The 23,153-nt window shown below is 37.5% G+C and overlaps 1 protein-coding gene across 4 annotated transcripts in view; it reads right to left on the bottom strand.

The window, feature by feature from the left end:
• The window catches only part of ANKRD28 (ankyrin repeat domain 28), a 148,880-nt gene that overhangs the window by 94,153 nt on the left and 31,574 nt on the right, over positions 1-23,153 (bottom strand). For 2 of the 4 annotated variants that reach the window (XM_059664002.1, XM_059664005.1), the window contains one exon: positions 19,244-19,316. The exons of the other annotated variants lie outside the window; for them this stretch is intronic. In XM_059664002.1, coding sequence (XP_059519985.1) covers positions 19,244-19,261 — 18 coding nt within the window. In that variant the 5' untranslated portion in view covers positions 19,262-19,316. Of the gene's footprint in view, positions 1-19,243; positions 19,317-23,153 lie in introns of those variants that run through there. 4 annotated transcript variants of the gene reach the window in all.

A 23,153-nucleotide genomic window follows, 5' to 3' on the forward strand; every position in this document is an offset into this window, starting at 1 on the left:
TATTCTCTATCAACTCTGGTGGGTACTATTATCCAATTTGTATCCGGGAAATAGAAACTCAGTAACATCTTGTCAGTCAATGACTCATCCATTTATCTATATTTATTCATCATCTACTACGTGCCAGGATTTCTGCTAGGCTGAGGAAATTAAAATGTCAATCCTTTTTCTAATGGAGCTTACACACAAATAAATATTATATAACTGCAAACTGTGATAAACTGTAGAAAAAAAAAGAATTGGAAGGGAAGGAACTAGAGGAATGTCCACATGACTAGAGCAAACCATCATGAGGGACAATGGCAAATGTAGCTGGAGAAATAGGTAAACTCAGATTACACCAGGCCTTGTAAGCCAAGCTATAAAATTTGTATTTTTAATTGATCAATAAGTCATTAATGATTTTTAAGCAAGAATGTCATCGTGCTTTGCTTTGGACTGGATGTAGGAATGAAGGAGGAGTGTTCACAAACAACTCCTAGCTTTTGACTTAAGCAACTAGTGTAGTGATGGCGAACCTTTTGAGCTCAGCGTGTCAGCATTTTGAAAAACCCTAACTTAACTCTGGTGCCGTGCCACATATAGAAATTTTTTGATATTTGCAACCATAGTAAAACAAAGACTTATATTTTTGATATTTATTTTATATATTTAAATACCATTTAACAAAGAAAAATCAACCAAAAAAATGAGTTCGCGTGTCACCTCTGACACACGTGTCATAGGTTCACCATCACTGAACTAGTGCTTACTAGAGTTTAGGCAATTTGGGCCTTCTTCAGTTTCCAAATTATAAATTGAAGAATATGATTTATTATATCATGTCGAAAGTCTCTTCAAGCTCTAAATCGGTTTCAAATCTTAATCCAAAGTCTGTATCTTAGCATCTACCCTCATGATTGAAAACAAAGTGTTAACAATCTCAAAGTTGCCTAATTCCAGGTGGGTGTAAAAAGTTCCCAAAGAATAGTGAGATATGGTTCAATCCTCCTCAAACTCCAGTACATTGAAATAACGTAAAAATCTTTGGTAAGAATACCTTATTTTTAAAATGTTCAACAAAATTACAATAGCAACTGACTAAACATATATTTAATATTAATATTTCCACTCTAGTATAACTACCATGCCAAGAGATCACAAAATGTCACATATGACCTTCACCTTCAAAGGCCTTATTACAACCTAGTGATTTTTTGAGTGAAACCAAAATCACAGACAACAAAAGCAAATATAAACAAGCAGGACTACATCAAACTAAAAAGTCTGCACTGCAAAGAAAACCATCAGAAAAATAAAAGGATAACCATGAAATGGGATATTTACAGTCCATAAAACTGATCATGGACTAATAACTAAAATATATAAGGAATTCATACAATTCAATAGCAAAACAAAAGTAACAACAAAACCCATCAAAAAAAAAACAACACAAAATAAAACACAGTTGACCCTTGAACAACATGGGCTTGAACTGCACAGGGCCACATATATGCAGTTTTTTTCAGTAAGTATACAATTGGCCTTCCATATCCTAGCAAGCATGATATGCTTGTAGAGGTGTTCACATTCAGATTCAATTAACCAGAGATCTTAAACAGGACTCTCTGCCCCCCACCCCCCGCAAATATATTTTTATTGATTTTCAGAGAGGAAGGGAGAGGGAGAGGGAGAAACATCAATGATGAGAATCATTGATCGGCTGCCTCCTGCACGCCCCACACAGAGGATCGAGCCCTCATACCAGGCATGTGCCCTTGACCGGAATCAAACCTAGGACCCTTCAGTCCACAGGCTGACGCTCTATCCACTGAGCCAAACCGACTAGGGCTTAAACAGGCCTTTTGATCTGAGACTGGAAATCCACAGATGCAAAGGGCTAACCGTACACATTGTACTATGCCATTTTATGTAAGAGACTGGAGCATCTGAGGATTTTGGTAACTGGGGGAGAAGGGGTGCCCTGGATCCAATCCACCATGGATAATTGAGGGACGACTACAATCAAATCTTGGTAGAGTCAAAAGTTATCTATCTATGTAATTCAGACTGCTGGGGCTAACCCCCACATTGTTCAAGGGTCAATTATAACCTGATTTCAAAAATGGACAAGGACCTAAATAAGACACTTTTCAAAAGAAGACATACAAAAGGCTAATGTGTACATGAAAAGGTACTCAACATCAGTAAGCATTAGGGAAATGCAAAGCCAAACCACAATGAGATTTTACCTACCTGTCAGGATGGCTAGTATAAAAAAGATGAGATAAGTGTTGGCAAGCATATGAAGAAAAGGGAACCTCTGTGAACAGTATTTTCACTACGCGGCTGGGAATGCAAAATTACTATTTTCAAACTACAGTTGGATGGATCTATGAATGTGAAACCCATAGATACTAAGGGCACACGGTATTTATTGAAGAAAAAACAACCCACATAGAAGTTGACCCACACAGTTCAAACCCGTGTTGTTCAAGGATCAATTGGACTATACCTGTTACTTATTCAGTCATTGGTAAGAGTGCACCATGAGTTTACTGTTATCCTATATAATAAAAGGCTAATATGCTAAGTGTCCGAACGTTAGACCAGTTGCTATGACGTGCACTGACCACCAGAGGGCAGATGCTCCAACTGGTAGGTTAGCTTGCTGGTGGGATCCAGCCAATTGGAACTGGGCGAGACGGGCTGAACATGCCCTGGAGCCCTCCTGTGGCCCCTCCCCAGCCCGGATCATGCACCAGTGGGGTCCCTTGGCTTGGCCTGTGCCCTCTCGCAATCCGAAACCCCTCGGGGGGTGTTGGAGAGCCAGTTTTGGCCTGATCCCCACAGGCCAGACTGAGGGACCCCACCGGTGCACAAATCCATGCACCGGGCCTCTAGTTGGCATATAAAGATACCTTCTAATAGTCCATCCTCTAAAAAAAACCTGTGGCTTATATAAAGCTATCCATAAACTTCCATGTTGCTATCTTTTCCTCCTCCAACTTATTAGAAGGGTGCTTTCTCAAAGAAACTGAAGGTCTACTAGCTAGAAAATATCAAAACTTACCCTGGATGATTATATTTCAGAGAAAAATGAAACACTAAACCTATTTATAATACAAGAATAGTTTAGCTACCCAAAGTGTAGGCAAGTGCCATCTAATCTATAATAATAAAAGCATAATATGCTAATTAGACTAGACGTCCTTCCTTCTGGACAAAGCTGCAGCAGGCAGGGGCTAAGGCAGAGGCAGTAGAGGCCCCTGGCTGTGGCAGGCGGAGGCCGGGGCCAAGGCCCTTGCACGAATTTTGTGCATCGGGCCTCTACTAGAAGTAATAAGTGAGCCACATGTGTAATTTAAAATTTTCTAGCAAATACATTTTAAAATGGTAAAACACATTTTTAAAATGTAAACATTAATTTTAACAATATTTTATGTAATCAAATACAGTTGATGCTTGAACAACATGAGGTTAGGGTTTGTTCAAAACGGTCAAAAATCTGCCCTGACTGGTTTGGCTCAGTGGATGGAGTGTCGGCCTGCGGACTCAAGGGTCCGGGTTCGATTCCGGTCAAGGGCATGTACCTTGGTTGCAGGCACATCCCAATGTGGAGTTGCAGTATAAGATAAAGAGAAGGTCCAGAAAGCTTATTCAAAGAAATAATGGCCCAAAACTTCCCAAATTTAGGGAATGAAATGGACATTCAGATCCATGAAGCCCAAGAGACACCTAAAAACATAAACTCAAAGAAATCCACACCAAGACAACATTAAAATCAAATTGTCAAAGTCAAAAAGACATGGAGAGAATTTTGAAGCAGAAAAGAGAAAAGGGACTTGTCATGTGAAAGGAACCCCCATAAAACTGCAGGAGATAGCTCAGCGGAAACTTTGCAGGTCAGAAGCCAGTGGGATGATATATTCAAAGTGCTGAAAGACAAAAGCTGTCAACCAAGTGTAATATATATATACGTTGCAAAACTGTCCTTCAAAAATGAAGGATAGTAACTTGCCCAGACAACCAGAGCTGAGTTCATCACTAGATCTGCTTAACAAGAAATGCTAAAGTCATTTCTTCAGGTTGGAATGAAAGGATGCTAAATATCAACATGAAAACATATGAAAGTATAAAACTTGCTGGTAAAGATAAAAATACAGACAAATAAAAAGTACTGTCATACTGTAACGGCGGTGCATAAATAATTTTTTTTTATCCTCACCAAAGACATGTTTATTGATTTTTGAGAGAGAGAGAGAGAGAGAGAGAGAGAGAGAGAGAGAGAGAGACAATTGGCTGCCTCCTGTACCTACCCAGACTAGGGTGGAACCTGCAACCTTTTGGTGTACATAGGATTACTTTCCAACTAAATAAGCTACCCAATTAGGGCTAAATATCTTTTAACTCTAAAAATATGTTAATGGATATACAATATAAGAAAATGTAAATTGTGACATCAATAATGAAGTGTAGGGGGTTAGAAGTGAAAGTGTACAATTTTTGTATGAGATCGAATTTATCAGCTTAAAATAGAATATTTATAAGATATTTTATATAAGCCCTGTGATTGCCATAAACAAAATGCTAATAGAACAAAAGAAAAGGAATAAAAATTTACCAATACAAAAAAGTCAATGAAAGAGAAAGAAAGGTAGCAAGACATGAAAAAAGGAGCACACACACACAGTACAATACAGGAACAAAACCAAAACAAAATGACAATAGTAATTTCTTCCCTATCAACAATTACTTGAAATATAAATGGATTAAACTAAGCAGTCAAAAGTCAGAGTGGCTGAATGGGTTAAAAGACACAAGATTCAACATATGCTGTCTATAAGAAAGTCAGTTTAGATTTAAGGACATACACAAGCTGAAAGTAAAGCAATGTAAAAAGATATTCCATGAAAACAGTTATGAAAAGAAAGGAGGGATGGCTAAACTTATATCAGACAAAACAGACTTTAAAACAGTCACAAGAGACAATAAATAAATAAATAAACAAAAAACCAAACAGACAGACATTATATAAATGTTGAAAGGGTCAATTTATCAGGAAAATATAAAAATTATATAAATGCACCCAACATCAGAGCACATAAACATACAAAGCAAACAGTGACAGAACTGAAGGGAGAAATAGTAATATAATGATAGCAGCTGACTTCAATATCCCACTTTCAATAATGAATAGAATAGCCAGACAGAAAATCAACAACGAAACAGTAAGCTTGTACAACACTATAGATCAAATGGACCTAACAGACATTCTACCTAACAGCAGCAGAATGTACTTTCTTCTCAAGAATACATAGAACATTCTGCAAGATAGATGGCATCTTAGGTCCCAAGATAAATTTTAACAAATTTAAGATTGAAATCATAGCAAATATCTTCTCTGGCCACAATGGAATGAAACAGTAATCCATAGCAGAGTAATTACTAGAATATTAGTAAATATGTAGAAATTAAACAACACACTCTTGAACAACCAATGGATCAAAGAAGAAATCAAAAGGGAAGTTAGAAAATACCTTGAGGCAAATAAAGAAAATAATATACCAAAATTTATAGCATATACCAAAAGCAGTTGTATTAAGAAGGAAGTTTATAATGATAAACACCTACATTAAAAAAGATCTAAAATAACATAGCATCTCAAGGAACTAGAAAAAAAACAACTAAGCCCAAAGTTAGCAGAAGAAAAAAATACATAGATTAGAGCAGAAATAAATGAAACAGAGAGCAGAAAAACAATAGGGAAACAAATCAACAAAACTAAAAGAGTTGTTTTTATGAAAATATAATTTGACAAATCTTTGGCTAAACTGTGATAAAAAGAGAATGCACATATAAAATCAGAAATGAAAGAGGAGACATTATAATTGATGGTAAAGGGGAAAAGGAGATCATAAAGCTATGCCAGCAAATTGTTCAACCTAGAATGGATAAATTTCCAGATACATAAAACTTACCATGACTGAATCATGAATAGAAATCTGAGCAGACATGTAATTTATAAGGACATTAAATTAGTAATTAAAAACCTCCCAATAAGAAAAGCACAGGACCAGATGGCTTTACTGGTGAATTCTACCAAACATTTAAAGAATTAATGCCAATCCTTCTCAAACTCTTCCAAAAAAAATTGAGGAGAAAGGAACATTTCCAAACTCATTTATGAAATCAGCATATCCAACATTATCAAAACCAGATAAAGACACTACAAGAAATTTACAAGTCAATATTCCTGATGAACTTAGATGCAAAAATCCTCAACAAAATACCAGCAAACCAAATTCAGTAGCACATTAAAAGGATCATGCACCATGACCAAGTGGGACTTAAATACTGAAATGCAATCATGATTCATCATACAAAAATCAAGGAATGTGACACAAGACATTAATAGAATGAAGAACTTAAAAAATCACACATTCATCTCAGTAGGTACAGAAAAAACATTTGGTAAAATTCAAAACACTTTCATGATAAAAACTTGTAACTATTAGGAATAGAAGGAAATAAGGAAATGACCTTAACATAATACAGGTCATATATAAAAAACCCACAAATCAATGGTGAAAGACTGAAGGCCTTTCCTCTAAAATTATGAACATGACAAGTATGTTCATTCTCACTATTTATTTTTAACACAGTACTGGACTTGAAGAAAGGAGGGAGGGAGGAAGGGAGGGAAGGAGGGGGGAGGGAGAGGCATCTAAATCAGAAAGGAAGATATAAAATTATTTTTCTTTGCAGATGACATGATCTTACATAGAAAACCCTTAAGATCTATCTCTCTCTCTCTCTCTCTCTCTCTCTCTCTCTCTCTCTCTCTCTCTCTCACACACACACACACACACACACACACTAGAATGAATTAATGAATTCAGCAAAGGTGCAAGATAAAAAAAAAAGCAACAAAAATTGGCTGTGTTTCTATACTCGAAGAATGAACTATCTGAAAATAAAATTTCATTTACAATAGCATCATAAACAATAAAATACTTAGAAATAAACTTAATTAAGGAGGTAAAAGACTTGTAAACTAAGAATTATAAAACATAGATGAAAGAAATTAAAAATGATATAAATACATGGAAAGATATCCTGTGTTCATGGATCAGAAGATGTAATACTGTCCAAAAAAAGGGGGGAGGGATACAGGACAGGGGAATAACTGAAAAAAGAATAATGGATAAAGGAAGATCACACAGATACAGAAGAAAGTGTGTGTGTGTGTGTGTGTGTTGGGGGGGGGGGGGCGTGGATTTTGAAAAGAAATGGGAAAATTATCTTGAGTCATAAAGAAAGGATCTTTGTCCTGAAAAACAAGGTGTTGATATAAGTTAGCTGGTGGAAGAGAACAGATAAAGTTGAAAAGGAAAAGGAGTGTTTAGCAGTTGAAAGTAATGGGTTATGGGGCCTAGGATGAAACAGCAAAAATTCAGAAGTGAAGACAGTTTCAGTACATGAGACAAGTTGGAAGATGTGGTCATTAGAGTTATGTGGCTAGAACCAAATGGAGAGGCTCATGTCGTAGAGGTTGTTAAACTGTAAAATATGATGTTCAAAATGTCATCTACAAAGAAATGATATCACCTAGATGGCTGAGACAACTATGATCCAGATGTAGCAATGGGGAGTGAAATTTGACAGACAATAGCAACAAGAAATAGAAGGCTAACCTTGACAGATGATATGGGCCTCCAGAGAAGGAAGGTTTTTATAGGTACGTAGACCAGTAAATGGAGGACGAGAAAAATGCTGACTCCACACCCCTCCCTCCTACACACACACACACACACACACACACACACACACACACACACACACACCACAGCAGGAGCCCATATAGGGAGTGAGTGAGGGGGGGGGGGCGGGGAGGGAGAAAGAGAGGGAGGGAGAGAGACATTCCCAAGATAGACTTGGCTCTGAGTAAAGGAACAGTTGAGAAGACTTCTGGAGAAGCATGTACTTATAAAAACTATGGTTCAGTTAACACAGGAGATGGCTTTCTAGGAAGAGTGTAGATTCAAGTTATATATGAGCACTTAAGGACTAAATCAATATTCAAATGACAATTTCCAGATTTGAGTCTTGAAACAATTATTTCCTTTCAAAAGTATGCAAGCAAAAAATGTTAAGCCAAATGTAACTATACAGGTAGTTTTCTAAAATATACCCAATATGCCAAAACTGGGGAGAAAAGGGGGGGGGGGGGGAGAACTACTTGGTTGTCAAGTATATTGCATTGTATTTAAGCAATATTTTTGAAAGTTAGATTACTTTCTTCAAAATTTTAATTGCCTCAAGAAGTAGTTAGAAATTAAGCAAAAGTACTCATCATTCAGACTTAATTGAAGGCCAGACTGAAATGGAGGTTTTTTTTTAAGTTGTGTTACTTTCAAATATCCTATGTGATCTGTCTCTCATCAGTATAATTTTTGACTGGGACTTACATTAACTACCAGCATCTATGCCAGCCGTGGGCAAACTACGACCCGTTTGAAATGAATAAAACTATTGAAAAAAAAGACCGCAGCCTTTTATGTAATGATATTTACTTTGAATTTATATTAGTTCACATAAACACTCCATCCATGCTTTTGTTTCGGCCCCCCGGTCCAGTTTAAGAACCCATTGTGGCCCTCGAGTCAAAAAGTTTGCCCACCCCTGAGATTCTATGCCATATGACTTATACACCCAGGCCCAGGATAACACACTTCTGAATGTAATTACATTATTAACTGCAAAATTCAAACTAACAAATTAGTACAATGTAAAATTTTATTTTAAACAGGATGAGTTTCTGCCTTCCCTTTTAAAAGATTGAGGAAGGGTATTTCCAATTCATTCTAATTTCTAGTGTGGTGGCACTGGAGTAAATATAGTATCAAGACTAAAGGGAGAAAATTTTCAACTTAAAAATAAGTTGCTATGGTCACCCAATGTTTATCTTTATAAGCAATAATTAGATGAGATGCCCAAGGAATTCCCACAAGTGCAGTAAGATCAGTAGCTGAAGTGTACACTAGTTATTTCACACACAAATTGTGACTGTATATGCCAAATCCATTTCAAAGTAGTTATTGTTTGGGAAATTCTAAAGAAAATGATTCACACATCTTTCATTTCAAACCATAGAAGGGTGGAGACAAAAATACTGAACGTAACTATTTTAAAATCCAAGTGATGACTCAGATAGTTTAAACATTTTTCATATTTTTGCTCCCTTTATGAAAGAACTAGAGGCCTGGTGCATGAAAATTTGTCCACCGTGGGGGGGGGGGATCCCCTCAGTCTGGCCCCCCTCTGTGGGAGGCCACTGGGAGGATCAGGGGAAGGCACTGCCCCCATCACCCCGCTGCTGCCGCTCCCAAAGCCAGTCGATGGGGCTGCAGACCCTTGGCCCTCGCTTCTTAGTGCTGCCCCCCCCCTCCCCCCGTCCACTTGTGTGTGGGGGACGATCTGGGACCAGGCCGGCTGTGGGAGGTTGAGGCACTGCAGTCGCACCCCATCCAGCCTCTGTGGAGGCTCCAGGACCCGTGGGCCACCCCACCTCTCCCAGCGCCCGCCTCTGAGGACAGAGGGGCTATGTGGCGAAAGTAGGACTGGCCTGGGCCCACCGGTGCCATCCTGCCTCTCCTGTGCCGCTGGCCCTTGGCCCTCACAGCTGCTGCGGCTTTGTCCGGAGGATGTCTGGAAGACATGCAGTCTAATTAGCATATTACCCTTTCATTGGTATAGATTCTATCTAAAATTATCAAGTTTTGTCAATTGCTATTGTTGAAATAAAGAAAATGTGTTTCCAACATATTTTGGGTATGAAATTTGTCTGCATAAATAGATTTTAGCCGAAACTGGTGTGGCTCAGTGGATAGAGCGTCAGCCTGCAGACTGAAGGGTCCCAGGTTCAATTCCGGTCAAGGGCATGTACCTGGGTTGCATCTTCCAGTGGGAGATATGCAGGAGGCAGGTGATCGATGTTTCTCTCTCATCGATGTTTCTAACTCTCTATCTCTCTCCCTTCCTCTCTGTAAAAAATCAATAAAATATATTTAAAAAAATAGATTTTAATGCTCTTGATAAACTTGAAAAAGCTATGCTTATAACTTAATGTTACTTCAAAATAAAACAATGTCTATTCCTTTAGCTGTAGTCAATTTTTAACTTCTTAAATGGAAAGAAGGGTGGCTGTCAGAATTAATAACTAGCTCATTATTGACTAACTACGTAGTTAAACGTACTATTTCATTTTATATTATAGAACTTCTTTGTCTGCTTTGTTCACAATCAGAACATTCAGTATTGGGAGAATACCTATAAAACTTTTGACCCCAATATAATTCTAATGTGTTTTTAAAATTATACAGTTCATCTTTACATGATGATGGGCCTTCTGCAAAGTGTCTACTTTTCCGCATAATAGACTATTAAATGTTTGTTCTTTACTATTAGGGTTATCCTAAACTAAACTAAAATAGCATGTTACCCTCAACTGATTTAAACAGTAGATTTATCATCATAAATGACAGGAAGTGAAATAAGGTGGCTCTAAAATGGCTGATTCAGTTATCCAATGATATCACATTTGGACACCTAGGCTCCTTCCAGCTTTTCTCTATCAGATTCAGCATGAACCTCAGGACAATTCCCTTCATAGTCACATGATACCTGACAAACTTCAAGGCATCATGTCAGACACATATTGTGCAGTAGAAGGGGGACTTTCCCTGGCATGTGACTGTAGTTAACACATGTCCCTTTCTAAACAAATCACTACTAAGCAGAGTAGGATTACCACAATTAACTTAAACTATCAGGGATTTCTCCAAGTCCTGTGGGATAGAGGTGGGCATTCAAACAAAACTGGGGCCTGCAAGGAAGGAAGCAGGTTATGGCCAGTGAGCAGGCAACCAACAGTATGTATGTACTACACCAAGCATGTCAAACTCGTGGCCCATGGGCCGCATGCCTCATTTATTTGGCCTATGTTAGACTTTGAGTTTGACATGTTTGTACTACACTGAAAAATTGAACCTTGGCATTTTATTTCAATAGATTAATTTTCCCATCATTATGGATTAATCTCAACACACAAGTATTGAACAATACTTTGAGGACTCCTTAGATTTATTTTTTTAAAGGGAAAAAAAATCAGTCATCAGTAATTTATCTTAAAACAGATTAAAGGCAATCATTTGATAAATGCCACTAATGAAAGAGATTAGTATACCTTAGAATATAAATAAAGAAATTACACTTTAATTAAAACAAAGACTTTATCTCAAAAATGTTTCCTAGTAATCTCACTTTTCTCTTCTAGAAAAAGTAAGGCTAATGACTAGACATAGGTCAGATTGCATCCAGAGTATTGAGATGAGAACACATTAAAAGAGGGTAGGATGAGGGTAGATCTAAAAACCATGTCCTAAGTGTCAATGAAGCTGAAAGTATTTTGTCTGAAAAGGAGCCAGGTGGAATATGACAGCTTTAAAATATTTGAAGTGCTGTCACTGTGAAGCAATACCAAATTGCATAGTTCTGGAGTTAAGGATTAGGATCAATAGGCCCTGGCCGGGTAACTCAGTTAGGGCGTTGCCCTGATATGCCAAGGTTGCAGGTTCCATCCCCAGTCAGGGCACATACAAGCAGCAACTAATGAATGCATAAATAAGTAGAACAACAAATCTATGTTTCTCTTTCTCAAATCAATTTTTTTAAAAAGATCAATGAACAATAAATAACAAGCAGAAAGATGAAATCTGGTTCAATATAAGATAGTACTTTCATCTAGCATTATTTTACCTGAAGATGGAAGAGGTTGGCTGCTCATGTGGGGCAGGGATGAACATCCATCCCAGCCAACTTAAATGCCTGTGTAGTCAGTTGTAACAACTTGCCTGCAAAGTAGTTTTTAATCAAAATTTCACAGATAAAAATCTGGCTGGAGAAGTCAAAAATTGAAAAAAAATCACATGGCTAAGAAATGGAGAAAACTGGATTATAATCCAGGCCCATCTGTCTCCAAAGCTGGCTCTTCCCACACATCACACACACCTAAGAGAAGTTAAATTAGCAGTTGTTAAGGAAGCATATGGGATTTCTGAGTTGTCGAAAACAGAGTATCATCTGATTTGACGTCCCTTTCAAAATTAAGATGCCAGAAATGAAAAGTATTATTTCCTTCCATTTATAGGAGTATTTCCTACTTTAAGAATGCTCTCACATCTAGTCTCATAAAAAATATTTTAAGGTAAGTAAGCTGGGAGGCATTATCTCTTGGCATTCTACTTCACAGAGAAAGAGGACAATAAAGATGAATTCCTTCAACTTCCTTGATTTACTTCCAAACATATTTGTTTGTATTTTCAACTTTTCCCCTCTGATATTTCATTCATTCAGTGATCAATTATTAAGCACTTCATTTGTTTAATTCTCATCCAAGGATATGTGTATGTTTTAAAAATTGATTTTACAGAGAACGGAAGGGGGAAAAAGCGAGAGAGAAACATCAGTGATAGAGAAGCATCACTGGGGTTCAAACCTGCAACCTGCGTATGTGCCCTGACTGGGAACCAAACCCACAATCTTTTGGTATATGGGACAATGCTCCAATCAAGTGAGCCTGGGCCAAGCACGTTTTAATATGCCAGGTACAAACCTTAATGACTTCACAGTCTGACAGGAAGAGCTTGTATTCACAGAGGAAAAAGTAAGTTTATTAAAAAATATTTCCATCTTCTTACAGACCTTACATTTATCAATTCTGATTCTTTTCTTATATCACTTTGATTTATCCCTTACTGCTATCTCTGTTCCTTCCTCCTGGCCTACAGAAAACTACTCTTCCTCCCTAACAAGCTACCACTCCATTTATTACTTGTTTCACTTACTGCAATCTGACGCCCATATTCACCATTCCGAAGCTGCTCTACGATCACCAAGGATTACCTACTGAAAAATCCTAATTTTTCTCACCTACTCTACACTAGTGGATACCAACGCTCTTCTTGCTACCTCCATAAAAATATCACCTATTTTTCCCCACCTATATTGGCCCCTTTTTACTTGGCTTTTCTTCAGTCACCTGTAAATACTGGCTTTCCTTTCAGCTCATTTTTTACTGAAAGGAAAGCCAGTACTATAATCTCTTTCTAGACAATCTCATCTATTTTCATAATTTCCATTAACTATGTGAAACTTCCAACTCTTTATTTCCAGTCCTAACCTACAGACTCAACTTCCAAATGCTCAATAGGCCATTTTACCTGCATATTCCGTTTTATCTCAGATTTAGCATGTCAGGATTCACTTTATCACCTCTAGTCCAGTTCCCCAAAGTGTTCTTTTTCTGAAATTCCTAGGCTGGCTAATAGTAATGGCACCACCAATATACAGGACTCAGAACATAAAAATAATTATCTGAAAGCCTTACCTTACTTCATTTCCCACTTCTAGTTAGGCACCAAGTTCTAGGAATTTTACCAAAACTCTTCCTGAACTCTCTCTTCCCTCATAGTGACCGAGTTCAGACTCACTTCAGTCTTCACATGAGTTATCACAAAACCACCTCATCTCAACTCTTGGCTCTCCTTTCTCTATTTCTATCCATCCTAGTAGCAGCCATAGGTTATTTCACAATAATCTCTTTATGGAGTACATCTGATCCAGACATATACAAGAGGCCCAGGACTGGCCAGAGTACCACCTACCTACACCTAGGCCCATGTCTAGTTCAGGTAAGAACACATACTCACAGCCTTCCTCAGGACTTGCTTTCCTACCTAGGCTACCGGGAAAAGATAATCTCTTTTCTTTTGGGATTATAGTAAGAACAACGTAAGCTAAACTGCCTGCCCATAAGAGGAAAAACAGGGCAAAGTTTAAAAAGGGGAGAGGGTGATGAGAATCCACTATCACCAAGTTCTGGATCTAGCTCTGCCTGACCATTCCTATCACCTGACCAATAAATTTCCTTTTGCATTTAAGCTACTTTGAATTGTGATATCTGTCATTTGTAACCAAGAGTCCTGATTAACAATTCTCTATACCACCCATTACTTTTATAAGTCATACATAAAATGATATTTGCTCGCTTTTATTTAGTCAACTAAATTTTATTTTATTTATTTATTTTTGAAGATATTAAAAAATTGTAAGAGTTTATTTGAGCAACAATTGACTCAAATTGGGCTGCACCAAACCCAGAAGAAGTGAGAGCGCTTCACTGACAGGTGCTAGGGTAGAGACGTTTATACAGAAAAGGCAGGAGCAAAGTAAGGAAATTATTGATTGACAATAGCCTAAAGCCTCGTTGCTTATTTGTAAGTAGTTGCTCTTGGGTATCCATATTATAATCTCGAGGCATTTACAGGCTTTGATTTAGGTTTGCTTATACTGGTAGAGGCGGCTGTGTCTTTAGAACCACCTCAGTTAATGACCTCCTTGTTTAATGAATTTAAAAACATTAAAATGATTTTCCTCAAAGGGTCCAGGAGCAGAGGTAACTCTAGAACAACTATAGGATCAATAAACAAGGACTGCCTGTGCAATAGCTGGGCCACTCTAGTCCCTCCCATCCCTTAAATCCAAGGAAGACCAGCTGAGGATCTCACACTGAGCCGAAACTGTGTAACTGCTCCCTAGAAGCTGGTGGACTGAACGTGCCAGCCCTCTCATCAGGTAGTTGGTTCTCCTGGGAACTAGCTCCAATCCTAAGGTCCAGTCCAAAGTCACCTCATTCACCCAACAAAAGACACCTTTATCACTAGCATCACATGAAATTCAAAGGGTTTTAGGAGCTCTGTGCTGGATGAAGACCAAATATATATTTCTTTTATAAATTGCTGGGGTCCAACCCCAGCAGGTCCAGGGGTTCCCAAAGGTGTAGATGGAGTCGGCGAAGAAGCAATGACACGGAGACAGCGTTCAGTTGATCAGCAGCCTAGCCAGGATCTCTAGCCAGGATATCCAGCCAAGTTCTGGTCTGGATCTCCAGCCAAGTTCTGTTCAGGATCTCCAGCGAAGTTCTGGTTAGGATCTCCAGCCAGGTTCTGTGTCCATGTTCTCCTGCTAGGTTCTCCAGCCAGGTTCTCCAGGTTCTCCAGCCAGGTTCTGTAGCCATGTTCCCTCACTAGGTTCTGCAGCCAGGTTCTGTCCAGGTTCTCCAGCCAGGTTCAGTCACCAGGTTCTAGTCAGGTTCTCTTGCCATGTTCTATCCAGGTTCTGTAGCCAGGTTCTGTCTCTAGGTTCTGTGGCCAGTTTCTGTCCAGGATCTTTTGCCATGTTCTCTCGCTAGGTTCTGTCTCTAGGTTCTGTCTCCAGTTTCTGTCCAGGATCTTTTGCCATGTTCTCTCCAGCGAAGTTCTTCTGTCTCTAGGTTCTGTGTAGGTTCTGTTTTCTAAATTTTATTGAAGTACACTTTATTGAAGACATCTACCACCGCCTTGTCTTCATTTCATACATAAACATACTTGAACAGCAACAACAGTAAATTAGTTAAATCAGTGGCAGGATCATAAGTAATTTGTTCTTTCCTTCAGAGGTCTATACATTTGTGTTTGTTTTTCTAGCAACACCACTCCTTAGTCATAATTTGCTAACCTTAATCACTACTTTACAGGTAAGAAAAATAAGTCCTGGAGGGGTTATATGACAAAAGTTCACATTCCAATACTTACTAAGAGTTAGGACCAAAACTTGGAACACTCAGAGATGAAGACTCCCTGTTAGGAGGCAAACCTGTCATTTAATCCACAGCTCAAGAGAACCTAGAATAATTGGGTATTTAACAGAACAAGGCTGTTGAGAATTTAAACTTGCTAGGTTACAACAGCCTCTAAATTCATACCTCAAAAACCATCAGATGGCTAGTAAAGAGCAGACTACACGAAGGTGCAATTTTAAATGTTTGTTTGTATAACTCTGTTTTTCTCTAAATAATCCTTCAAAGAACAGAAAAGGAAATGACACTACATTGCAGAAAGAAGGCCTCAGAGAAAAGTTAGGAGAAACTGATGTTCCAGGTCCATACTTGATTTGCCCTTTAAAATATAAGTGCATGATTTATTACATCAGATTATTATTTCCTTGAATTGGGATCTCCACAACCTTGTAACAACCTTGTTACAATCCCAAATAAATTTATAGACTTAAGTATTTAATTCATTCAAGCACTGCCCTAGCTGGTTTGGCTCAGTGGATAGAGCATCAGCCTGTGCACTGAAGGGTCCTAAGTTCAATTCCAGTCACGGGCACATGCCTGGGTTGTGGGCTCGGTCCCCAGTGGGGGGTGTACAGGAGGGCAGCTGGTCAATGACTCTCTCTCATCATTGATGTTAAGTAACACTTCCTCTCTAAAATAAATAACACACACATACACACACACACACACATTATTAAAAAAATAATTCATTCAAGCATGATAACTACCAAAGGACTTGTATGCATGCATATTAGCATAACCAATAGACACAGACACTGGGGCGGTGGGGGCTTGCCCTCGGAGGTGGGAATAGCTGGGGGGGGGGGTCAATCGTGGAAAAAGGAGACATATGTAAAACTTTAGACAATAAAAATTAATTAATTAAAAAAAAATCATTTGGTGCCCAGCCGGCATGGCTCAGTGGTTGAGTGTTGACCTATGAACCAGAGGTCACGGTTCGATTCCAGGTCAGGGCACATTTCCAGGTTGCAGGCTCAATCCCCAGTAGGGGATATGCAGGAGGTAGCCAACCAATGATGCTCTCCCATCTTTGATATTTCTATCTTTCTTTCCCTCTTCCTCTTTGAAATCAGTAACAAAACAAAAAATATATATATATATATAATTTTTTTAAAGTCACTTGTTAACTAACAAAAAAAAGAATTTGAGTATAATATCTGTGAAATAAAAGGCTTCAATGAGAGGAGTTTCTCCTACTGGCTAGGAGAAAGAGAGAGAATGTTCATCAAGGACAACTTTAAAAACCCGAGCTATCTGTATTTTTTCTAACACTACCAATTAAGAAGTTGTGTTTTATTTAGATGTCATTTAAATTATAGCACCACCTAAATCAAACATGTCAAACTCAAGCCAAATAAACGAGGCATGTGGCCTGTGGATGGGGAGTTTGACATGCTTGACCTAAATAATCAAAACCTCTCAACCAGTGGTTCTCAACCTTCCTAATGCCAGGACCCTTTAACCCTTTGCAGTCCAATGTTATTTTTGGAATTCAAACAGTCTGATCCAAATTAATTGACGAATTGAATGTTGAACTTTTTAATGTTCTTATTGCTCGACGTTGGACCTGCTCCTAGAGGTTGTACCGAAAAGGGTTAATACAGTTCCTCGTGTTGTGGTGACCCCCAATTTCATTGTTACAAATTGAACATAATTAAAGCATAGTGATTAATAACAAAAACAATATGTAATTATATATGTGTTTTCTGATGGTCTTAGGCAACCCCTGTGAAAGGGTCGTTGGACCCACATTGGGGTCGCGACCCACAGGTTGAGAACCGCTGCAGTCTAAACTGTTTCAGGGTGGTAGATTAAAGATTGTATTAGGAAACATAGTCAGGTATATAGCTCTTAACCATTTCATACACAAGGACTTATCTTTTTAAAAATAATTATTATATATTATATCCAAATGATAGTTATGCTTCACTAGTTTTAATTTGCTCATCTATATACCACTATGTTAATTTCACTATTCTTTGTGATGGATTTTAAAATGATTCCTTATGTAAATTTAGAAAATTTGCAGAAACCAATGCAAATACACCATCCAGTGGTAAAAGATGAAAATTACAACTTATACAGTGATCACAGCAAAAGTAATTCAATTTGTGACTCTGTCTGGTCTCCAACAAACATTTCCAGGAAAGAAAAAATTAATGGGCAAAATATGATGTTGACTGTGTCTGCTATTTATTACCATTTTCCCAATCAAATGTTATTCTTACTACTTTAAGTCCAACTTCTCTTTTTCTGACTTGCCCACCCATTACCCAAATGCTTAATTAAATTAGGATAGGAGTATTTCAATATTCATTCAAAGCCTTAATTGAGTCAGAGGTTAGGAAAAACGGTTTATAAAGAAGAGAAAAAAGGTGTGGTGGTGAATGTCCAATGGAATTCTAGTTGGTAAAAGCCATTCAAGGTAACAACAAATGAGAGGCATCATATGAGTTTTTGTTGTTGTTCTTAAATTGAGAAGACAACCCTGAAAGGCCAGGTAAAGATTCACAGTTGGTTAACTCATACATAATTCAGAATTTCTAAAGAGACTGTTAATCTTTAATGACAGAAATTATACCTGTTTCAAGAACAAAACCTAGTAAATAATGTTTTTCCAATAATCAGCTCCCCTCCTCCCAAAATACAGATGGATAAAATCTTTCAGTTTTCAACACAACAGCTTTCTTATCACGTCCTCTTCTTTAAAAAAGTTTAATTTAACTAAAAACAAACAACAAAAAACCAATGTGATTTTTTGTTTTGAAATACCTTTGCATCAAGCCTAGTTAATATCAAATGGCATTACCATTTGGATAATAAAATATTTAACAAAAAGTACAGTACGATGCAGCCTGGGTTATAGTTTCTTCCTTTCTACAGAATCTTTCAATATACTTGAATTTCAAAGAAGCCTAACAATGCCAGTGATAACAAACTAGCTTATATTATCTTCACCAGTGCCTTTAGTCTAACGCCTCTAAATTTTAAGAGATTTTTCTAACTACTTGCAATAAAACACAGGAGTCACTCATATAACTGAGGTTCCCCAGTGAGTATTGAATGGCTAATAATATTTACAAGGGTGTACCACAAAAACATGCCATGTAAGGGAATTAGCTATGAACAAGATGATGCATACAGCTGGATAAGAGATGAATGAAAACATCTAGTAATTTATTATTTTTTTCATGATAAAATAAAACCACTTGCAGTACCATTATTTTCAGCTATTTAATATTCTCCTTTCCAAGCTACAACACAGATTTTAAATTAGATTTTAAGCACCCTCCAATGAAAATCTATCTTATTAAGTTGCTACATAAGTTTTCCAGAAATACATGGCCTACCACACTTACAAACAACATGTCTACAACAAAGGATTTTAGCTTATACTAAATATGTTCACATACATATATGTATAAAAGCAAAGTTTAAGTTATGAGGAGGCATAAATAGCAACAAACTAATAAATCACAAGAGCTGCCTATATTACTGCAGAGAGACCACTGGAAAATAACCTACCATAATAGGAATCCCCATACTATTTTCCTCTGGTGGAAGCAGTAGTTGTATTGTTTCAATTCCACTCTCAGGCCTGTAGCAGAAAACAGATATGAAAAGCAAGAATATGCTGACACTAGAAACGAAGGGCTATATTATAAAAATAACTAGAACCTTTAAACATTGAATTATTGGATAATATTAAAAATCTTACTAATTCTGAACTTGGTCTTACCCTTCTATCAAGAAAAAAAAAATTAATCTGTATAGTAAGACAGAGTTTTCAAAAAAGTTTTCTTTATATATGAACCAATCCTTACTGTATTCTCAGAAGAGACTCAAAAGTGGGGTTTGAGTCTTAGAATTGCTAACAACACAGTACTTTCATATTTTTAAAAAGAACTATTCAAATATATTCACTATAATAATCAAATAATTCCACGGGGGTGTCTTTACCTAAGAAACTATTTATAAAGTATAAAATATTCAATCTATATAATGTCTGAGTATTTAAAACATGTTCATTTTAGTAATATATAAAGAAATCACAATATCTCCCAAAGAGAGATATTGTACTTAAAAAAAAAAGTGATAATTACTGTTTAGTAACTTGTTCTCCCCATCTTCCTCCACTTACTTAACAATGTGGACTTTCCCTCAAAACACTTTCAATGATTATATATACATTACATTTTAAAGTAATATGTTATTGTATTTAACCAATTTCCTAAGATTAAACATTTGGGTTGCTCCTATTTTTTTCTTATATAATAATTTTTCCAGAATCTTATCCCAACAGTTATTTTTAGTAAAATGGATTGCCTTCAAGTAAATAAAATTAGGCCTAAAATATTTTGGAACTATAATTCTCAGGTGCAATGGCCTAGAAAGACCAAATGTCAGAATTAAATTCCCTGTATAGAGCATGCCATCAACCTCATTTCTTATTAGTCTGAAAGAATCACCAGTTTTTACTATCTTTGTCATTGTGATCATTGCTGTGTTCTAATATGCCTTTCCAGGTATGTTAGAAGGTAGAAACCATCCTGTCCACTCTGGTGGGTAGCTACAATTATAAACATATTAAATTTGTTCTTCTCCTCTTGTCAAAACTTTATATGAACAAATTAACCTAATAAAAATATTAATGGGCCATTACTTTTATTACTACCATATATTAATGCAGTGGTTCTCAACCTTCTGGCCCTTTAAATATACAGTTCCTCATGTGGTGACCCAACCATAAAATTATTTTCGTTGCTACTTCATAACTGTAATGTTGCTACTGTTATGAATCATAATGTAAATATCTGATATGCAGGATAGTCTTAGGCGACCCCTGTGAAAGGGTCGTTCGACTGCCAAAGGGGTCGTGACCCATAGGTTGAGAACTGCTGTTAATGTACCAGACTAGTAATTTTATTAATTTGCCATTTGGTGGCAGCAAATACAAAAGAAAGTAAATTTGCCAAGCACTTCTATTTATTATATTATTACCAATATAAAGTTAGTCTTCTCTGAGTCATGTATTTTAAATGAGAGTTTCAAATGAAAAATGAAACTTTATAGGTTTTAATAGTTACAGTTAAATCTTATGCTAATAGTCAAATTCAAAACAGTACCACGAGCAAATTCCTAATTAACTAATTGAAAATAATAACCTTGTGTTACTATAGCATTCACAATTTAATTGTCTGAAAAACTGTGATCTTGATGTCTATGAAAAAAAGTAACTGCAAAAGTTTTGTTAGTACCGCTGCACACTCACACACACACAGAGGGGTGGGCAAAAGTAGGTTAATAATAATAATAATAACACAATAATAAATAAATAAATAAATAAATAAATAAATAAATAAATCATACAAGAATAAACTGTTTCATGTACCTTACAACTGTAAACCTAATTTTGCCCACCCGTGTGTGTGTGTGTGTGTGTGTGTGTGTGTGTGTGTGTGTGTGTAATGTAAAAATTACATTTTCTTACTCTAACGAACTCCAGCTGGCCTGGCTTCCCACTCCCATGAATAACTTATTCAATAATCATTTGCTAATAACTACTTATGGGCTAAGTACAGCAGTAAAGAGGAATAATTTCTAGCTTCCTGAGGCTCACGCAAAATCTCTCATATATCCCTTTTCCCATCTCTTATCCAGCTGTATGCATCATACTTGTAATATGGGGTAGTAAAAGACCAGCTTAAAAACCTAAATATTATATAAATATATATAATACAAAAAATGTATAGTTTCCCCCTACATATAACTTACAATAAAAAATAACCACACAAAAGATTAGAGAAGAAAAGACAAGACTTTTATTTTTTGTATGATTGCCTTAATGTCTTCTTTCTCTTCTTTTGAAATATCAAGTTATTTCAAAAGAAAAAACAATTGGTTATTATTTCTGTTTATTAACCCCCCCAAAATATTAAGTGACTAAAATAACTGAATTACATCAAACTGAAAAGTGTACATAGAGTATCTTTTCACAGAATTATCACCCAACGAAGTATGTCAAACGTCTCAGTAACTTATTTATAGAAATCATTGCCAAAGTGTCTTATAGGCCAAGGTGTAAAAAAAAAAAAAAAAATAAGCAGGGGCTAGAATTAGGAGTGAATTAAAATTGAAACTAAATTTGTGCACACATTGACAGATTAACCATACAGTTAAGCACATCTGAATAGTGTAAAGACCCAGTTTTCCACAGTGAGAAGGGGATGTATCCCAGTTACATCAGTATATCCAGTTCTATGGCTCTGCTTATTAATTACTAGAGGCCCGGTGCATGAAATTCATGCATAGAGGGGGTTTCTCTCAGCCCAGCCTGCACCCTCTCCAATTGGGGACCTCTTGGGGGATGTATGACTGCCTACAGGTATCGGGCCTAAACCGGCAGTTGGACATCCTTCTCGCAATCTGGGACCGCTGGCTCCTAAATGCTCACCTGCTTGCCTGCCTGATCACCTAACTGCCTCTACCTGCCTGCTTGATTGCCCCTAACCCCTCAGCCTGTCTCTGCCTCCGGGCCTCTCTCTGGGCCTGATCCGCAGCCTCTGTGGCAGCTGCTGATCAGCCCTCACCTCTCTCTCTCTCCAGGCCTTGCCAGCAGGTGATCAGGCCCCATCTCTCTCTCTCTCTCTCTCTCTCTCTCTCTCTCTCTCTCTCTCTCTCTCTCTCTCTCTTTCCCTCTCTCTCTCTCCCTCCCTGTCTCCAGGCCTCGCCAGCAGCCACGGTGGCTGCTGATCAGGCCATGCCTCTCTCTGGGCCTGATCTGCAGCCACTGAGGCAGTGGCGAGGTCTTTAGGCCTCCGCCCGGCCTGAGCCAGAGGCTAACAACTTCATCGAACCCGCCTCATCCCCCGCCCCCCCCACACACCGCAAGCCCCCTCCACCTGGTGACTGGTCATCCATCTGGTCTTTTAGGATGTGTCTGGTGTTTTATAATGTAGATGTTATCCCAATAAATTTAATAAAAATTGTCTGCAAATTATGCTTCACTGGAAGTGAACCACTTATCAATTTTATTTTAATCATCACTATTGGTGTATCCTGTAGGTATAAAATTTGGCTTCCACACTGTCAACATTTCTTGGGGGCCAGACTTCAGAGACTTCATAGATAGTTCTGAGGTCTTTGGCTTTGCTCTGAAGTTATTGGCTGCCCAAGTTATCATTTGAGATGGGGAATTTTTCTACATTGTCTTGGTCTTTTTCTGGATCATTTTTATTCAGTTCCTCATTTGGCCTGTGATAATGACCACATATTGTTGGCTTTATAGCTTTTGTAGGTTTTCTTGAAGGGGTAGGAATTTTTGGAAAGGCTCCTTTCCTTTAACTCCCTTAAAGACATCTTTTCACCCCCATGGATGTCTTTAGTACCTGGAAGGACAACAGTGAGTGCAGAAGGACACTGGTTTGTGGGGAAA

Source organism: Myotis daubentonii, chromosome 14 (assembly GCF_963259705.1).
Source record: "Myotis daubentonii chromosome 14, mMyoDau2.1, whole genome shotgun sequence".
In the NCBI taxonomy this organism is placed as follows: domain Eukaryota; kingdom Metazoa; phylum Chordata; class Mammalia; order Chiroptera; family Vespertilionidae; genus Myotis; species Myotis daubentonii.